Raw genomic sequence first — 18,683 nt, forward strand, 5'->3', positions numbered from 1 at the left:
TCTTACCTGCTGTCTGGTAAAGTTGCGTTGTTATGACATAATAATTTCAACGCAGTTGGTTTTATAAATATTAAGATTGTATAAACGATCATTAAACATGCAAGGATGTGATTGTTCATCAATAATAGGCATACAAAGTGCAGTGGCAGCTGCCTCCTTTGCATTGTGTCTGTACACGTGTAAGAAAGTTAAAATGTGCAAATGTCATAAAAAGGGCAACGATGCAGGGTTATTTTTACCTTTACCACAAGGTCACATTGAAGATCTAATCGAACAAAAAAATGAGCCCATAGAAGACAGTGATATACCGAAAGTTGCGATAACTAAATTACAGCTACCGAAACAAAAGACAGAGAAAAACGTATCTATTCTATATTTAAAGTATAAATTATGCTTTAGAAACATGAAAAGTTCACCAATGCTACTTCTATTGTAGAACTAATCTTTATACTAGCCAAAGAGTCTGGATCGATAATTCCTCATCGTCTACTGGATGAAATTATAAGCGTCTCAAAATCCGAAAAATTAAAAGAGGAACAATGTATATCATCTTTATCTTATGAATTTGGTATAGTTTATTCACATGTGTGACTAAATGAATAACTTTAATTACGGGTGTCATAGTCGGAGTGTATGGAGCCGAGAAGATACAACAAGCTGATGTAGCCCTGTTTACTAGCATTATGTCAAACGTTATAAGTTTAGAGTAGGTTTTATTCACAAATTTATGTAATAAACAGGTACGAGTGCTATATCGAGTTCCTAATCACACTTGACGCACTAGACAGGGCAATACTAAACTCATTTGACCCTATGGTTGTGCTTACATCATTATATCTGATATCTGCAAACTGGGACAAAGGAGAATGTGCAAAACCAACTGAATTATCATCAATTCTAAAGGTACTTAGACAACTTTGATATAAAAATGAAATAGACCAATAATATCGATGCCAGTAAAGTGGCTAGTACAATAACAGTGGTTAATATCCATAGAAGGACAATAAATGTTACGGAAGAAGGAATTTCTAAGGCTGTTGACTCTATAAGGGCAGCTGTGGTCAGAAGATCCTCAAGAATAAGGAAGACAAACAAATGAGAAATTTTTCATGAACTCTACTTTTATAATACACGCTTAAAACTCATATATACTTGGTAGAAAAAAATATAGCCTTGTTTAGTGGCAAACAGGAGACTCAGATGTGTTATATAAGGCTGGGTTTCAGTAAGTATACTGTTGAGCATCTCAATTCATATACATAGATCCTAGCAGATGTTGACAAGGTCAACAAATCGGGACAGGTAAAAGCAAAGGTCTCCAGGGAAAAGGTAGGTAAATTGATCCAAATTTATAGTGGGGTCTAAGTACAACAGAAAAGGGAATTTGGAACCTAACAGACAGTGGAAAGAATGCAATATTAAGCGATTCACCTGTAAAATAACGTGGAGATACCTAATGGACAAAATAGAATCGCTGTCCGTAAGCGATCTGAACTTTAAGGTCTCCTCTACACCATGTAGCGAAGGCAGTAGCATCAATACACCTACCGCTGAGACGTAAGTACCCGGTCTATTGTGCATATCCATTTTATTATGTATTTAAACTACAATATGGCTTTTAGTGAGAAGGTTCAACCCGAGAATGCCGTCGTAACGTCCAAACCAAGTGTGTTTTGCGCCATTTTTACATCAATAAACCATCTACAGAAGTATGGAAGCCACTACTGAGAGTTTCAAACGCGGAAGGCTTGGAATTATTGTGTCGTCAAATCAAAGGAAATCTAAACAAGCTGACTATCGAGAAATTTGAGACACTAGCTGAAAAAATCGCAATACAATGTGAATCTTTGGATAATTATAGTGACCTTCAAAAGGTTGTCGGACTTATTATTGATAAGGCCGTTATAGAACCTGATTGGTCCGAGATGTATTCTGATTTATGCCAGGTACTTCATCTTATTCAATCTTAATGACATCACAGATCTTGTTCTGGCGATCACGCGACTACGAAGTTGATGGGAAGAAATTATCATTTGCGACTGCGCTGTTAACCAAAATCCAACATGAATATGAGTCCACTCCCCAAACGTTTGATTATGATCTTTCTGCTATGTCAGAGGACCAGGAGCTATACGTGAAAAAGTTAAAAACAAAAGTTTTGGGTACCATAAAAATGATTGGTGAATTATTTCAGCGCAAGATGTTAGGATTTAAAATTGTCAATAAAGTGGTAATTGATTTGGTTATGAACCAGGAACCACATGAACATTTCATCGAGTGTTTTATTCAACTAATCTACAGCACAGGTATGTTTTACCATGTATATCACGATGTGTTTTAGGATATTACATTGATCAGAGTCCAAATATGCGCCCAGTTCTAGACATGTGGTTCGGTAGATTAAAAGAGCTAATGCTACGCAAGGGATATTCCAAGAGAATTAAATGCATCATACAAGATGTCTTAAATTTGCCAAAAGCACAATGGCATAAAAAGGTGCACAGAGAAACAGCGAAGGCCTTAAATGATTTGAGAGACCAAGTTCACTCAGAAGACATTCTGGGAGGGTCTGCCTTAGCTGCGCAATTTGGTAATATTGTCATAGTTGGACAAAGATACAATCTCTATGCCAACTGTACGTACGGCGGATATATGAAACGTCAAGAGGAGTTATTTAAAGCTAAACGCAATTCCACTACAGAAAAATAGACTGTAAACGGTTTAGATCTTAATGTAGTAATCACATCCCCATTGACCACATGTTTAGTTGTATATCATCTTCTACATGTTTATCCTCGTTATCTGTATTTATGTTGTGTTCATCAAAGCATCTGGTGCCGTTCCCTGTCAAAAAAATCGGGAGTGTTGGATGAAAGACGGAAACGGTTACTGGCAAGTTTGAAATATGTTTTGACGTAACTGCAGAGTCTTCTAAAATACTATAAACTAAAATATCTCCGCATGTTGAGCCTAGGTATTACATTTTACAAAGTTGAATCATTACCTGATATAACTAAATCTTCACGTATGTCAAATATGACTCTCTGATTAGTTGCAACAGGGCGATAAAATCTGTGTATTGGAGTAGAACAATCCCCGCGCACATCATAAATCCTCAAATAGTAATCACTTCTGCAACCAACCACCAACATATGCTTGTCTTTCCATTTTAATTGAGTGACTGCACCCAATGGGTTATCAGGATCACCGAAATCACCAAAAATGCTTTTGTTTCTGGATTCATTGTGATCATACACACCGATTGAACCATTATAACTACCACAAGCATAAATATTGCTAGATCCGCAAGTATTATGGACTATGGTAGATATAATGCCCTTTTGACCACCACCTCTCCGAGTGGACAATTTGCGCACCTAACACGTACAACTTACATAAATAACAACAAACCTCTAGGTGTTCTCCCGGTGCCTCTATGTCAAATACATAAACGGCAGCATTTCCTCCTGACAGGAGATACTTCCCTAGATGATGGAAACTGAGCGAATAAGTGTCTGCGATTTCACCGCTAGCATTTATTGGCTTATATGAAAAATGTCTTTTCCCGTAATGGGCGTCATATAAAATAATCTATGAGCTCAATATGAACAATTTACAGAGTAAACGAACGGGTCCATTTCTTGATGCTGCCACGAAACAGCAAGAATCTGGGTAACTCCAACTGAAACCTGGGAACCAGGAAAGATCTCTAAAGTCTTCTTTTACTGCTACCCTTAATGCAAACTTAGATTCTATTATATCTGTGTCTAATTCTGGATTTGTGTTTTCCTTGATGGCTTCTGCATAGTCTAATGATGATATAATCACAAAAATCATGTACCTATTAACCGTTCGTCCGTATGATACAACACGATAGTATTATCCTCGCTAACGGATAAATAACAGGACCCATCGGGGCTAAAAGATCCGTACTTTATGTAATTTGCACTGGTTCTGTCATTTTTAAATACCTTAGGATCCAAGATCGTCCTTGATAATAATCTTATGTGCATTCTTCCATCATAATTGGCATTTGGTAATGCGGATCCGACAAATGTGAATGACGGCTTGGTAGGGTGGATCCTGTATGGCAATAGAACTTATTTATAGTAAATTTAATTACACACTTGTGGATTCGTGTCATAGTTCAACTAAAAATAGTGAATGTAGTGTAAATTATCTTATATAAAGAGAAATCCGCGTGACGTTACATCTGTAGTCAAAACGACAGTATTTCAATGGAACTGGCACACATCCGCAAATTATCATGTATAATGAGCAGATAAAATACAAATGAATATGGAAAATGATTTTCGTACTGGTATGGTTTCTATTTTTCGCCAAAATCTCAGATGGAAATATTCTTCACTCAAATTCCAACACCCTTTCGGGAATATGCCATGATTTGGTACAAAGTTTTGAAATATTAAACAAGAATGAACTACTTAAGTTGGTAGACATAAACAAGTGCCAAGATTATGAACTACTAGGGGAGAAGGTCCTAAATATCTCAAACAAGGAAAGCAATTATTGCTATAAAACCGCGGAGCTTATATTGTGCAATATAAAATACAAGCCTTATGAAGCGAATTTTAACTGTGAGCATATTAGAGATAAGTTCTTTCAAATAGTAAACAAATGTACAAATGATAAAGAAAGTACAGAGAACAACTGCTCAAATGTAAACTTGGAAAGTTTATTCATCTCTGACCCCCTCGAGTTTTGCAGATCAAACTTTATAGTTTTAGATGGTACTCTAAATATTCATTAGCTCAGCTATATTCAGGTGGAAAACAAATTGGATTTGAAGATGTGGAACACGACTATTGTGTTAGAATAGTGGACAATTTTAACATTTGCCAATCAGTAGCAAAAAAAATGAACCACAAAAAATTTTGTCTAGATGGAGGATTCCAAAGTTATTGCAGTCATTATATTAAAGGTATGGAAAATATTGTAAATTCATATATTGCAGAAATACATGACGACACATATGAAACAATGTGTAAAAACTTTGTTCTACCATTTGTCTTCTCGAAGCTAATTGAATCCCCCGAAACATTCTCACCTAACATTTGCAAGGACAGTGATAATGATATCAGTGCTAGTATATTGAAAAAAAGGGTAAGTCAAATGAATAAGATCACATTATTGAAAGGATGATATAATGTACAAGAGCCAATCATACACAGACTGTATGGATTCAGAACTAGCGTACAAATACTGGGTGCAAGATACAGAATCAAAAATGGACAAAATGGTAATTAGCTAGTGAAAATTCTCATTTTTATAGGCTATCGGGTTACAAGATATTGTTAAACATTCAAATTTATGTTTTAATTATATGATATATTGTTACAGTTGGTCATATGGTTTTGATGATCTTGTTGTAAGTTTATTTGCATAGGTAGCAAATTTTTAACAGAAGACTGAATTTGGAAAGGGAATAAAAATGGTACAAGGCATTTTTGACCAGTCTGTTAGGCTTCCTCAATATCAAAATAATATCACGAAACTTATCGCAGAAATGGATACCCTATTCCTTCTAGAAAGGAAGATACAGGAAACAGTCGTACACTTCAAACAACTTTATTCATTGGTAAGGAATATTTCATTATTTCATAGTTATTACCTAGGTCACATCGGGGGCACACTATTTCATCACGGTAAATAAACAAGGATATATATAAATCCCAACAGTTTAGGTATAACAGTGAACAGGACCGTATAGCAATTGGAAAGGCGAGGCAAACATTGGCACGTATCAACACCCTTTTTCCACAACGCGTGTCGATGATCAAAAGGGCACTAAATACCAAAGAACCATTTTATAGCAATATATCGAAGGCCAATGAACTTCATGAAAAGGCTAATCATTTGAAATTTATCGCAGAACTACATGAGGCTCAACTATCTGCATTACGCAAAATCATCGCAAAGACAAAGGATTCAAACTTTTTACAATCCATAAAACTCTCTTGATGTATCTTACAATCAATTAAAATTGTGAATTTTTAAACAACGTGGATAAATGTGCGGGTCTTATACTAAACTTTCCGATACTGTGATGATGCCAGGGTAAGAATCGGTGAGTATGAAGTTCTGCTGAACCATTATCAAAGGTAACCGAACCCCTCACGTATTTTCCTATAAATTTAAAGTTTATGAAGAGTTTTATGGCGGATACCTGGCCTAACGTCGCATTGAAAAACAACAATTGGAGCAAAGTAAAACTCTTGATGGTCTTTTAGAGAAATTTTTAGTTTATAGGACACTTCTATGGTGAGAGTCCCACCTGGACTGAAAACGTTTGGGCGGTATTGCCATACTGAATATACAACTGGATCTTGTTTCTTTCTAAACAATGACATAAATGAGTCTATATAGTTCGATTTTTCGACAAATTCCGCCACCTTATACTTGTTCAGGAATAATTCAAACCTTTTTGGAACTATATGTCCTATTATATCGTTTACAAGAGAATCCAGTACCGAGGTGTGTTTTAGTAACGTGGATTTGTCTGGGCTGGTCTGCTCTATAAGCCGGTATAACTCACTTTTTATCAACTTCTCCAAATGTTCACTATGTTCTGTGTGTATCCTCCATCTTTTGTGTAAATTGTGTTCGTTTATCCCATCATTTGACAGATAAGCGGGAAAGTGTGTTCTTCCACATGATAACCTTCTTGAAGAAGAATCAACACATGTTAGAAATACTATACTCAATAATAAAGTACATTTTAGCATGTTAAACTTTGCAATTGTGCGGGAATTGCTTCCCAATCTCCAGGGAAGCTGTATAGGGATGGTGGAAAACACAAGCAGCTCAATCACTAAATAGCGCTTGCAAAATGGACAACTTCGAATTTGGTGTATTAGGAGGAATATTTTCAGGGAACACACGCCAGAATGATGACATTGAACTGAGCCAAAAATCAGAATCAAAGTATGAAGCCTCGGCGGAATATACCCTTCCTGATATTTCTGATGTTCAACAGCCCATATTTCAGAAGCAACAAAAACAGGCAACTGTTGATACGCTCATGCCTGTAACAGTAAATCAAATTGTGGCCAATATCGTGGATCCTAACCAAAAACTGAAGATTTACAACACACCTGTATTCGGAATGTGTATAGTAGGACAGGTGTCTAACGTAGAAAAACTCGCATCTGTGATGCACTTTGATTTAAATGACGCCACAAATACGATTAAAGTCCACTTTTCCGACGTAGATATGGAAATAAACTCCGATGATTATGTACAAGTCGTAGGTTCTCTGGTTTTGTTAGCTCTGGACAATTTCTATTTCGATGCTCAACACGTAATAAACTATGGGAAACATTCACAAGAAATAGAAAATGCTCTGAAATATCACAGAGTTTTAGTTGCATATGCAGCATATAATTTGGATGTCGGTATCAAACTCAAATTACAAAACAAACACGTTGGAAAACTTCATGACCTTCCAGGACCATCTCCCCTGGAAAAACTCGACGAAATCGTTCTAGGTCCTGAATACGAACACATTGAGGACAACGTCCAGATAATGATTATCAAGTTCCTCAAATCCGTCCAAGATGGAATTTCGAAGAGGTCGTCAATAATACAATCACTATCTCAATTCTATGAAGGTAAGATTTTAAATACAACGCTCATAATGCATACAGAACCCTTGATTGAAGAAGGAATAAAACAACTCGAAACTCAATCAGAGATTGCTTGTACTAAGGACCATGTCTGCTTAACAATTTAAAATAGAAACTATATATCATAAAGATATAGCTCTAACTACTTTTTGAAAAATCTACATTTTGGCCAATGGCTTTATATACATCATCGGCTATAAGAGACGTTAGCGTGTGGCCTAATTCAGTGTTATTTTCCGGTGTGTAAACATACCACTCCTACTAGATGTCCATTTGTTGTCAGAATAGTCAAAATAATCTACACCAGTGAATGAGGAATACCAAATTTGTTGTGAAGGCTCATGTTTATTAACTACAATCATTTTGCGGTTTGCTAATTCAACATTCAAAACAGTCCCATCAAACTCTAAGGCATCGACGTCATCAAGTAATTCCAAGTGCTCATATAAGTTCTGAAAATATAAATAGTTTAAAAGAGGAAATATACCCTAAGTTGAGTTGATGCCAGTTTGTTGAATTTGTGCAAACTAAGAGTACCAAAAAAGCGTATCTTGCTTATAATCATTTCTTTTTCTTCTTATTATAGACACCAGGATCTGTAAAGTTGTAATAAAGAACAAAAGACCAACCTGTAGTAGCCAACTTCTTTAGCATATCTTGCTCAAGCATTGCATTTCTAACGACCTCCTTGTAACGTTGTTGAGATTTCAGGCGCTTCTCCAGTCTAAGTTTGCTGTTACGTTCAATCTCAGCAAATGTGTTCTGTAATAATTGGCGTTTCAGAGACTTGTACTCTGATTTCTCTTGATTCTTTGTATATATCCGATCTTTGCTAAACTTCTTAGTGAACTTTATCTTTGGAAGTTCAAATTTTATTTTCTAAAGAATTAATGAATGCTAAAATAATAAATAGTAACGTACTGGGGTATTGTATACATCCAGAGACCTCCGCTCTGGCTCCTTGGAGAGTATATCTTGGATAAAACTCTTCAATCCAGTATTGTAGTCATTTATTACGTTAATATCCTTGTAATTGTCTGAAATCGTGTCCAGATGTGGCATTAATATCTGTAAAATGGCAGGATTTATATGACAACCATTCTTCAAGAGCATATTTAGCGTTATCTTTACCAATGTTAACACTTGGGGCACAAATTCGACTTTGTAATTCACAATTTTACATATTTTCATACAAAAATGGTAAAAGTATGGCATATAAAATTCTCCATCTAGCACAAGGCTGTAGGTTAACGCCAACAATAGCTTAACTACAGTCCATGTTTCAACATCATCCTTCTCAATGTGATTTGTATCCCTTACAAAACATTTTAGCCACTCCTCAACCACAAGTAATGAAAGTTGATAATAATCAGAATCTACTTTACATACTTTGGCAATCATATAAACCAAAAGAATAGCCTCCAGTGTGTAACCCACGCCATTCTCAATAGATTCCAACAAACACTCAACTTCCTTAGTAAAGTATGCCTTGTATTCCTTAGGGTTGTGTCTATATAAATAGTTTAACCCTTTTATGAATACGTCAAAGTAGTGACAAAATTTGTCTGGATTTTGCGATCTCAAAACATCTATTATAGAGGCTGTAGTACCTCTGACATAATCTCCAGAGAATGTAGCATATGTTTCATTACTTGTTACAATCTTCTTTACTATATCACATCGTTCATCAACGCTTGTGGATGACTTGAATTTCTTTGTTAATTCCAGGTTTTCACTAACACTGGGCTTATTAAACTGCAAGTCTCTCAAATTAAGGTCATATTTGTCCAGTTTCTTTGGTTTCTCGTCAGGATTTTTGTAGTATTCGAGAGACCTGAAATTTTATTAACTCATAAATTAAACAAACCCTTTGGTTGGTTTATAGAACTGCGATAGATCCAAATCATTAAATTGTGAGTCAATCTTAGATAAAAGGTTCTGTTGATCCTGTTTATCACGTTTGGTAATCTCTTTTTCCCTTTTATAGTTCTCTAGAGCTTGTGGAATATTGGTATAGTCACCGCGGAGGTCAATATCTCCGTCAGATGATCCTTCTAAGTCAGATTCGTAGTGTTCTTCAATAGGTTGATTCTTATGCGTGAGATTTATAGGCTCCTTCAAGTTGTATAGCTGTAATTTTTGACTCTTTTTACTTGTATATTGATATATGTTGCTATCATCCTGGTATTTCTTTAAAAAACGGCTCTTTCCACTGCTATTCGATACCTTCTAAAGTATGATCGTTATTTTTGCACAAATTAAAGTGACTTACGTGACTGTGCTTCTTGCGCTCGAGAAGTTCGAATGGATTCGAAGATTCTTGGCCAATCTTTGGCCTTTTATCCTTCTTATTAACCATCTTTCTATATTTAGGTTGTTATTGTGAATTTTGTCATTTTCTTGGAAGATAAAAACTGTTTAGGCGGGCCCTAACTCAGGAAGAGGCACGCGTCATTAATCATTTTACAAATGCTTTAATCATAATGTTCAAGTTTTTATCGCAGAGGTATTTCTCATGTAAGTCGAATTTAATGAAAATCAATATTCGTAATTCATCTGCAACAATAAATCTTCATTACAGCGGCCTATGCCAATTTAAAGAGAGTAGTACCTCAATACGTAGATTTTGAAACAAAATTTCCAAAATGTAAAATAGATAAACCATTGTTGCCTATACCATATACACAGGTGTGTCTTTCTTTGAGCTGAAGTTCATGCGATGTATAGGAGAAAAACCAAGCACTTTTAAAAAATATGGATTTTAAGCAAACACTTAGTGACTGTAGAGTTGTAAAACAGTTATCTATTAGACGTGTAAAGTTTAGCGGAAGGAACTACACGGGACACATAACCGTTCGCCACCGGGGTGGAGGACATATCCAACGCATTCGTTTTATTGACTTTAAAAGGCAACGAAAGGACATATTTGCTACTGTATTGCGTATAGAATATGATCCTATACGTACTGCGCATATCGCGTTGGTGCAATATGACGACGGTGTTCTGAGTTATATTTTGTGTGCTGCTGGAATTTTACCGGGAACCAGGTTGTTAGCTAGTGCTTCAGCGCCAATAGAACCTGGTAATTGTCTTCCACTGCGAAATATTCCAGTATGTACCCTTAATAGTCCTAAGGAATTTTATAGACAAACTCCATCGTACACAATGTGGAAATAAGACCCGGTGCTGGAGGTCAAATTGCAAGATCTGGTGGAGTATATTGTACTCTCGTAGAGTTCGTTTTTTCTACCAACCTTTATTTTTCCATAGAAAAGATGATCATTTTGCTACACTGAAGTTATCGTCCACAGAGTTGCGCCGATTCCCACTTGACTGCTGGGCCACAATAGGTCAACTTTCAAATACTGAACATTCCAAAAAAAACCTTAAAAAGGCTGGCACAAGAAGGTAACGTACTGTAGTTTACATGCTTAAAACTAAATGTGTAGAAATATGGGTTGGAGACCCAGTGTTCGTGGTCTTGCCATGAATCCAAATTGCCATCCTCATGGAGGTATTTTTGTGTTTTGAATTTATAAACAAAATAGGTGGAACCAGTCAAAAAGGTACAAAACGTCCTAGATGCTCCATTTGGGGTATTTGTACATCTGGCTATCGTACTAGAAGCAAGAACAAACCTCTCGGTTTCATCGTACGTCGTAAAGTATGTGGAAGATTAATGAAAAAGTATGGAATCTCAAAGAACTCATAAGATTTTAATTTTGTTCCAGAGAATAATATATACCTTTGCTTTATGTGCGTGCTTATAACATGGAATACGATTCAGAAATTGTGCTCTGTTATTGGCTATTTTGAAATATTGGGAATAAACCATAACAGTTTTATAGTAGGTTTAGTGCAATTTAATAGGGTATCCCTATGGGTAATTAGTAAAAAGAAGCTGTTCATGGTTGCCGTATTTGTGACTGTTTCCATAGTTCTAAAATGTGAAATTTGGTTTTAACAACATCCTAATATATAACTTCTAGAATTGCAACATATATTGTAATCACTTCTACATATCCATGTGGTTGTAAACATTACTCGGAAAAAAATTAAGCATTATATCCCTTTCCTAGTCAAAAGGAATAATAGTAGCATATATGTTGATGTGACCTAACGGGTTTGATATTAAAAATACGGACAGAGAATACCATAAACCCATATATTAAGATAGAACAGAATCCATATAATAAATTTAATCCATGTATATGAGTTCATAGTAAAACTATTCACTGCATCTGTTTCAAAAATATAAAACACCTGAATAAAGCATAATAATATATTCAAACTTTAGGGATGATTGTATGGCAATAAGTACAATTCATAATCAAATAAATGATCCTTCTAAACAACTCAAATCCATTACTTGGCTTTTCTCTCTATATGCTGTTAAAACATTACTGACAGATCTGCAATATATTGTATTTTTAGAGACCTATAATAGTAATAATACCACTGGAAATGGCCTAAACTTCACATACTTAACATTTATAAGTTGTTTTAGCATATAACATCTCTTTACGTTATTAAAATAACCTTGTTTTTTCAAAAAAAGATCATACGTTAGTGGACATGTACACTGAGATTTGTTCTTGAATGTTAACAAGTATTACAGAGGGAAAATTTTGGCAACATGGAGGAAATGACCTTTTCAGAACAAATAATTTACTACCGTATTACTGAAGTTCCAAGAATAGAACATGTGTCTGTGTTATTAATAAGTTAAAATGACTGATGATCAGAATAATTGCTATTAGGGGCCAACGTGAGTATAATATCCGTTTAAAAGATTTTTTATACTAAGATATATTTTAGATAGGCAGAATTCCGCAATACTAGGAAAGTACGCGGGGAATACAGAACAGGAAGAAAAAGATGGTACTGAATATGCAAACTTTTAGGGTATGGAGGACCAAGAATTCGCGCTAAAAGGCCCCTTTTTGCAATACTATACACATTATCGTGATATTACTGAGAAACTATGTTACATTTCCTTGCTAAGAATGAAATATCCAAACTACAAACTCTGAAACAACACTGACTACGCAGTTTATCTTGATGAACAGACAAAATTCCATCTCACTATCGGTGTTCTTATAACTTGGCTCGTTAGGATAGCTAACATGAGCGATATTTAACGGTAGCAGATCTTTACCTGGACTATAGACCATACCTCATTAGTATGTTTAGCCTGAAACAGATAGAACGAATAATTGCATTAACACAATTATCTTGAAGACTTTTTTACAAATTATCAGTGTATAGAGAAACCAGAGTCGGTTTTGTAGCCTATTGGTACTATTTTGTGAAGAATCTTCAGTTATTAAAAGCTGAAATTGTTAAGGAAACTATTTAATAATAGTTACAATCGATATGAATTTAAATAATAATTTAATCTGCAAAATTCTCCCTATAAAGAAGCTGTTTGGTAGTAGTAACATACATCGCCCGCACTTTATATCTTGTACTACATATATCAACATTTATAATAACAAAAATGGCTAATAGGACGGATCCTATGGCCAATATGGTACATGGTACCAATCCACAGTACCTCTTTAGCAAAATTATGCGCGATAAAGTGTACAATAGTATCTATTGGAAAGAAAGTTGTTTCGGGCTCACATCAGAGTCAATTATCGATAAAGCAATCGAAATAGAGTATATAGGAGGAACTTTTGGGGGAAATCGGCAACCGTCGCCATTTATATGTTTGGTACTCAAACTTCTGCAGATACAGCCAGAGCTAGATATTGTAGAAGAGTATATAAAGAATGAAGATTACAAATACCTTCGTGCTTTGGGTGTTTATTACCTGTAAGATTCCTTATCTATCAATAAATATCACGTAGGCGCCTAGTTGGAGATCCAGTGCGTGTGTATAAAACACTGGAACCACTACTCTCAGATTATCGCAGATTACGCTTCAGGGGTCCTGATGGAAGTACGTTTGTTAGAAGTACATATATACATTTCAGGCTATACAATAAAGCATATGGATGAATTCGTAGACGATTGTTTACGATCATCAACCTATCTTGATGTGGATTTGCCACCACTTGCTAAGCGTATAAATTTGGAAAATAGCAATCGTATAGACGGACCTCGCATATCACCACTAGACCACCTACTAATGCAAAAATAAAATGTATCAGTACATGTTATGTGATTGGCTTCCGGAGAACCAATTCCTTTTGCATATTTTTGAAATAAAAAAAGTGCTCCCATCCACTGGACATTTGGATGCCTAGATTCTTTATAATCTCATATTCAGTAAGCAATCGCTTACCACCAGATTTACTGAAATTACGATTCAAATTTTTGGATCCCCTGGGAGATGTCTTGCATAACATTTCAACAGCTTCCTGGGCCTCTTTGGTTAGTATAACAAATCTATAGAGATACTTATTATCCTGTAATTTTGGAGAATAAATAATTCTCCCAAAACGTGTCTGTAGTGTCGCGTAATCCTCAGCATCAGTCAGCATAAAGTCGTCATTTAAATCATATGGCTTGACAAGTTTGCTGCTTCTCCCTACCTTTTGCATAGCTTTGCAAGCAGATTGTGTAGAGGCATTTAATAAAATATCATCGTAACCTCCAACATACTTTTTAGGTGTGTAGTCTAATTCTGTAACATCGTCACTCCTATTGAGGAAATGATAATCAGTACCGCTGTCATAAAAGTGATCCTTGAATGAGAGTTGATTATTATCAACTATTGATTCTAGTTTGTAGAAGATATTCTTAGAGAGACGAGTGTGGTGATGTTCATGCAGGGAGAGTTTGATAAATTGGTCATCAATTGGCAATGTTGGATTTTCGATCCAACGCTGTCTCAATGATCCCCTGCAGTCGTCCATGTCAAAAAACGCATTTTTGGTACAATTATACAAGTTTTTTAGAATCACATCAGCCGAGTTGTATTTTATAGCCTTGTCTACAGGGTTATTGCTCACGCTGAGGTCATCCAAGTCAAATGGAAACTTTTCAGTAGCTTCATCCACCTCGGTAATAGTATCGCGGCAGTTAAAAATTCCATCTTCTGAGGGTACTATGGTGTCTATCTTATCTATTTCTATATCTAAATCGTAGTCCATAAAGGCTGGCTCTGAGCTTGTCTTTCTTCTTGACCTAGTCTTTAATTTTGATGGAAGTACGCCATACTTTGTGAATGGATTTTCTACTGCTATTTTGTCGATATCAAATATATTCTTTTTGTATTTCCTTTGATCCACCTTCAAGGCATCTTCGGTATACCCTTTTCCGCTTTCATTGACACCGTAGCTTCCCTGGAAGGAATCATCAGCGTAGGTTGTCTGCCTCAGCGTTAGAACGTGGTTCATTTTCTTCCTTTTAAGTACCATGATTGATTTGAAACTGTCTGACTATGATGCTTTGTAAAAGAATTGATTTATACGGAAATGTGACAGTCTCATATTACACATTTTATCAAAGTATGTAAAGAAAATGCCTCCACTATATAAATATTAAAATAAAAAATTTAGCATACAGGAAATTCGGACTGGACTGCCCATGCACCAACAAAAGGTAGGAAAGGGCGCTGGTGACATGAACGGCAGAGGTGTATATTGGGGTAACATTAGAGAGAGAAATAACGAGTTTCCAGTTCAATTATACTGGGAATGATAATTAGAGACACAAATGTGCACGGCTACCATTGCCAAATACTCTCTTTTGACACATCTTCCAGCCAGGCGAATAAATGTATCCAGGTGTACACCTGGATACATACACATTTGAATTTAAATAGTAAAACCAAGTATCAAGTGTCTATCTGTATACATTTATATAGAGACTCCAGCTGTAGCCACGCTGATCTGAGGTTATCTAGAGTGTTAGATAGAACAAGCACGGAACCCTCAAATAATAGTTTCTATGAGTCTAAATATCAAAATATAAACGTATAAAAGTACTGCACCAGTAGGCATTACCATACACTTGCTGAGCTTGTGGTACGCGTTCATCGCATCACCCTAATAGTTTTATTTCCTGGATACTAAGGAGTTTTCCTACACACAAATTCAGGCAGATCTCAAACTTTGTGTCAAAGTGCTCATTAACGCAGTTGGTGTACACATCCGCCTGTGCGTGACACTGCTATTCATTCTGGGAGCACAAATACAACAAAACTTGTTATGAAAATACACAATGGCAAATAAACCTGCTTCTCAATTGGAAAAGGCTGACAAACTCCTCACTTATTTGGCAAAGGTAAGGACTATGATCCTAAAACGACAAATACACAGAAAATCGAGGAGAGCAAGCCAGCAAATACGGTACACTTCATTGTTGATGTCCTTTGCACGTACTATCCGACACATGTCCCTTATTTCTCAAAGATATGGTTCTATGGTTCGTTAATCTTTGCATCTCTTTGATATTGCACCATGTAGATAAAGAGCTTGATGCTGAAAAGCAAAATGTTCGCAACTTCTTTAAGCATAACAACTCAACCTCTACGATTGCACAGCATTTCATAAATGCTGGATTCGACTGTGTAAGTTGTACCCTTTGATGTTATGCCCTCGCAGCTGGAGTCACTCACATATTTAACAACTGACATATTAGAAGAGATTCAAGCATACAACAATGTGCAATGGCTTCCTGGACATAAGGTCAGAGTTCACGTAAGTTAACTTCCTTACTATCATAACTATACAGCAAATCTTCCAAAACATTACCCAATTGGTCAAAGACTATAGCGATTTCCTAAAGACACAAAAGAGAACAAAGCTCCAGTACATTACAAGGACAATTCCAGAGCACGGAATCACGAGGTGCGAGTATCCAGTTAGTGTGAAAACAGGTACATCTCATATAGCCGCAAGTTACTATTATCAAAAGGTAAGCGAACGCACAAGTTGTATATTTACCACAGCCCATCTTTGAGGATTTAACCAGTCCAGATGCCGGTTTTCCTGGACAGCCAAAGCTTCGTGAGGCCTATAGTCTAGCTCAAATTGCAAATTTGTCCGCAGAAGCGGCAACAGATAAGGCGCTGGATGCTATCAACGCAAAAATACTTGACCAAACATGCCATAAGAACCACTTTTCAGTCAAGGAATCTTGATTTTTGTAATTTTTAATGTTTGTATTTGCATGGTGTGGTGGGAATGTATCTAGTTACCTGGTGGTCGCCTTCACTCTCAGCTTATGCGCCAATAAAGGACGAAATTTGGCTTTAAAAATGTAGTTTGATTACTTTGCGATTTGTAATAATGAGAGTGTGGTATATTGTGTGTGCGTCCGTGATCACATTCTTGGCCCAAATTTCAGGCGTTTATGGCTGGAATGAGCTGTGCCGTGAAGCTATAGGTAAGACCTAGCATATTTTAATGGATTTTACAGAGTCCACTGCTATGAGCGCTATCACCTACATGAGATTGAGAAGACTCAAGGTCATACTTAAGGGCTCAGATTTGGTAGATTATACGTGGTGGGGAGATGAAGTACTTAAAAGGATACCAGAATCGTATCCTCTTCACTATCAGTTCCAAACTGATACCACATGTTCCTCCTACAACTTTACCTGCGAGAATGGTCTCTGCCTCGTCTCGGGTGTTCGCTATTTTTTCTACCTCTTAATGAATGCTGGATATGCCATCAACGATTCCACTCAACCAAATTTCCAACAACCTGAGTTTAAGTATCCAAAGGATATCAAATTTTCGCCCTCCGATTGTCTAAAGTATCTAGTCGTATTGATCTCAGATCTTCACCATCCACTACACTTGGATTTCAAGGGAGCCGATAGCATTGGCAATCTTCCAGGTATGTTCACTTCTCAAAAATACACACCTGTTAGTTGATCTTACTGACTTTCCCGTTTGGAAGGAAATGGCAATGGAGATTCTAGGTACATATGCCCCTAGTTTGAGTGCATTTATAAGAGAGGTGTACATGCCAGAGTATATTAGAATGAACGAAAATGCGTGGTATGGATCATGGACCCATGTAGCAACGTTGGGATCAAGATATACTACGGAACTAGAATTGTTCAACAGGAAACTCACAGATACATTTGAAGTTTGGGCTGTTGAAACTGCTTCACTGAACTGCTCAACTCTCTTTTCAAGAGATGATGTTGTACCTATGAACAGTATACCTGGATTTACACATGCAATCAAGTTTACTCAAGAGCTGGATGAACGCCTAGGGTACCTCTTGAGGTTCCAAATCGTACTTGCAGGAGCAAGAATAGCTATCGTCATAAACTATATTCTCACACATCGTGAAATCTCATACAACGAAAAGACAGGGCTTCTTATAGAAAAGGATCCTGCCAAAGAATTCACATGGGAAACTCTATTATTCTGTTTCCTGTTCTTGATCTTTCTATCCTTCTTAGTGGTAAGTTCACCCTTTACACATTCAAGTGAGTTTAGGCCCTTATCGTCGTATTTGTTGTTGTATCTAGAATGTTATATAAACAATGTTTGGAAGAAAAGTTCCGCAACTTTTTCGCCAAGTTTAAGCGCCCAAGGAGCCACAGATATAGTCCAATCAACAGACTACCAGAGTGATTTTAATATGATTCCTTATCAATATACATCAATTGTATTCATATATGACAAGTAAGCAGGTAACCTCGGGGGCCTTGGACCTTATACAAGAAAAGACACAAATTCCGGCTCTTGCGTCCTTGGGAGGAGCTTATATTCACTGTAGCATAGAGGCAGGTCCAATAATACAAAAGATAGGTGATGGATATTTTGTAAAAAGAGCACCAAAGCCTGCAAAATCGTATTTACTGGAGAAGAAGGATGTGGAATCTCCCAAGGTCCAAGAGCCTCTCGATAATACTCAGGATAAGGAAGAAGTCCCCAAGGTTACCCACTATACAACTATATATGTACATTATTCTATAGGAGGATGGGTTTATAGAGATTATCGAACGTTACTACAGCGATGAAGAGAATTAATGACTCCGACAAGGTCAACCCGGCGTACTGTAGCTCCTACGACTACACATTAAAGAATGAACAATTCATAAACACTTGTGTCATATGT

At 36.4% G+C, this 18,683-nt stretch overlaps 12 protein-coding genes across 12 annotated transcripts, besides 1 other annotated feature; 9 read left to right on the forward strand and 3 right to left on the reverse strand.

The window, feature by feature from the left end:
• Window positions 1–37: 37 nt before the first annotated feature.
• On the forward strand, window positions 38–1,099 carry BEWA_015230 (conserved hypothetical protein; the record flags this gene model as incomplete). Its single annotated transcript, XM_004832359.1, has 5 exons — window positions 38–361; window positions 400–568; window positions 625–706; window positions 741–903; window positions 938–1,099. The coding sequence occupies exons 1-5, from the start codon at window positions 98–100 to the stop codon at window positions 1,097–1,099; spliced, it is 840 nt and encodes a 279-aa protein (XP_004832416.1). The 5' UTR covers window positions 38–97.
• A 512-nt stretch (window positions 1,100–1,611) lies between these two features.
• BEWA_015240 (eukaryotic translation initiation factor, putative) lies at window positions 1,612–2,709 on the forward strand (the record flags this gene model as incomplete). Its single annotated transcript, XM_004832360.1, has 4 exons — window positions 1,612–1,666; window positions 1,708–1,946; window positions 1,982–2,306; window positions 2,342–2,709. The coding sequence occupies 4 exons, from the start codon at window positions 1,612–1,614 to the stop codon at window positions 2,707–2,709; spliced, it is 987 nt and encodes a 328-aa protein (XP_004832417.1).
• A 31-nt stretch (window positions 2,710–2,740) lies between these two features.
• BEWA_015250 (conserved hypothetical protein) lies at window positions 2,741–4,144 on the reverse strand (the record flags this gene model as incomplete). Its single annotated transcript, XM_004832361.1, has 6 exons — window positions 2,741–2,970; window positions 3,005–3,377; window positions 3,412–3,591; window positions 3,631–3,800; window positions 3,842–4,083; window positions 4,128–4,144. The coding sequence occupies 6 exons, from the start codon at window positions 4,142–4,144 to the stop codon at window positions 2,741–2,743; spliced, it is 1,212 nt and encodes a 403-aa protein (XP_004832418.1).
• A 162-nt stretch (window positions 4,145–4,306) lies between these two features.
• BEWA_015260 (conserved hypothetical protein) lies at window positions 4,307–5,982 on the forward strand (the record flags this gene model as incomplete). The annotated part of the gene is made up of 7 exons (XM_004832362.1): window positions 4,307–4,751; window positions 4,787–5,124; window positions 5,159–5,260; window positions 5,294–5,389; window positions 5,426–5,599; window positions 5,637–5,666; window positions 5,701–5,982. 7 exons carry the CDS (start codon window positions 4,307–4,309, stop codon window positions 5,980–5,982), a joined length of 1,467 nt encoding a protein of 488 aa, XP_004832419.1.
• A 579-nt stretch (window positions 5,983–6,561) lies between these two features.
• BEWA_015270 (conserved hypothetical protein) lies at window positions 6,562–7,753 on the forward strand (the record flags this gene model as incomplete). Its single annotated transcript, XM_004832363.1, has 2 exons — window positions 6,562–6,705; window positions 6,744–7,753. The coding sequence occupies exon 2, from the start codon at window positions 6,851–6,853 to the stop codon at window positions 7,751–7,753; it is 903 nt and encodes a 300-aa protein (XP_004832420.1). The 5' UTR covers window positions 6,562–6,705; window positions 6,744–6,850.
• Window positions 7,754–7,784: 31 nt separating this feature from the next.
• On the reverse strand, window positions 7,785–10,005 carry BEWA_015280 (conserved hypothetical protein; the record flags this gene model as incomplete). The annotated part of the gene is made up of 7 exons (XM_004832364.1): window positions 7,785–7,864; window positions 7,900–8,098; window positions 8,134–8,213; window positions 8,276–8,525; window positions 8,568–9,480; window positions 9,514–9,875; window positions 9,919–10,005. 7 exons carry the CDS (start codon window positions 10,003–10,005, stop codon window positions 7,785–7,787), a joined length of 1,971 nt encoding a protein of 656 aa, XP_004832421.1.
• Window positions 10,006–10,129: 124 nt separating this feature from the next.
• Window positions 10,130–11,358, forward strand: BEWA_015290 (50S ribosomal protein L2, putative; the record flags this gene model as incomplete). The annotated part of the gene is made up of 7 exons (XM_004832365.1): window positions 10,130–10,163; window positions 10,228–10,334; window positions 10,374–10,757; window positions 10,793–10,881; window positions 10,917–11,054; window positions 11,096–11,160; window positions 11,195–11,358. The coding sequence occupies 7 exons, from the start codon at window positions 10,130–10,132 to the stop codon at window positions 11,356–11,358; spliced, it is 981 nt and encodes a 326-aa protein (XP_004832422.1).
• Window positions 11,359–12,968: 1,610 nt separating this feature from the next.
• Window positions 12,969–13,794, forward strand: BEWA_015300 (conserved hypothetical protein; the record flags this gene model as incomplete). The annotated part of the gene is made up of 3 exons (XM_004832366.1): window positions 12,969–13,466; window positions 13,502–13,593; window positions 13,628–13,794. The coding sequence occupies exons 1-3, from the start codon at window positions 13,147–13,149 to the stop codon at window positions 13,792–13,794; spliced, it is 579 nt and encodes a 192-aa protein (XP_004832423.1). The 5' UTR covers window positions 12,969–13,146.
• A 3-nt stretch (window positions 13,795–13,797) lies between these two features.
• BEWA_015310 (hypothetical protein) lies at window positions 13,798–15,184 on the reverse strand. The gene has a single exon (XM_004832367.1). It carries the CDS (start codon window positions 15,014–15,016, stop codon window positions 13,811–13,813), a length of 1,206 nt encoding a protein of 401 aa, XP_004832424.1. The 5' UTR covers window positions 15,017–15,184; the 3' UTR covers window positions 13,798–13,810.
• Window positions 15,130–15,156: a sequence feature (AT_rich).
• Window positions 15,185–15,651: 467 nt separating the features above from the next.
• BEWA_015320 (conserved hypothetical protein) lies at window positions 15,652–16,743 on the forward strand (the record flags this gene model as incomplete). Its single annotated transcript, XM_004832368.1, has 6 exons — window positions 15,652–15,884; window positions 15,920–16,025; window positions 16,067–16,170; window positions 16,205–16,300; window positions 16,335–16,517; window positions 16,552–16,743. The coding sequence occupies exons 1-6, from the start codon at window positions 15,822–15,824 to the stop codon at window positions 16,741–16,743; spliced, it is 744 nt and encodes a 247-aa protein (XP_004832425.1). The 5' UTR covers window positions 15,652–15,821.
• Window positions 16,744–16,891: 148 nt separating this feature from the next.
• Window positions 16,892–18,196, forward strand: BEWA_015330 (conserved hypothetical protein; the record flags this gene model as incomplete). Its single annotated transcript, XM_004832369.1, has 4 exons — window positions 16,892–16,988; window positions 17,022–17,444; window positions 17,479–18,023; window positions 18,059–18,196. The coding sequence occupies 4 exons, from the start codon at window positions 16,892–16,894 to the stop codon at window positions 18,194–18,196; spliced, it is 1,203 nt and encodes a 400-aa protein (XP_004832426.1).
• A 44-nt stretch (window positions 18,197–18,240) lies between these two features.
• Window positions 18,241–18,595, forward strand: BEWA_015340 (hypothetical protein; the record flags this gene model as incomplete). The annotated part of the gene is made up of 2 exons (XM_004832370.1): window positions 18,241–18,501; window positions 18,542–18,595. The coding sequence occupies 2 exons, from the start codon at window positions 18,241–18,243 to the stop codon at window positions 18,593–18,595; spliced, it is 315 nt and encodes a 104-aa protein (XP_004832427.1).
• Window positions 18,596–18,683: the final 88 nt, after the last annotated feature.

This window comes from Theileria equi, assembly GCF_000342415.1.
Source record: "Theileria equi strain WA chromosome 4 map unlocalized gcontig_1105316255033, whole genome shotgun sequence".
Taxonomy (NCBI): domain Eukaryota; phylum Apicomplexa; class Aconoidasida; order Piroplasmida; family Theileriidae; genus Theileria; species Theileria equi.

What these genes read in the sequence shown, in the direction of transcription:
- BEWA_015310 (XM_004832367.1), bottom strand. Translation starts at nt 15,016, where the DNA reads ATGGTACTTAAAAGGAAGAAAATGAACCACGTTCTAACGCTGAGGCAG.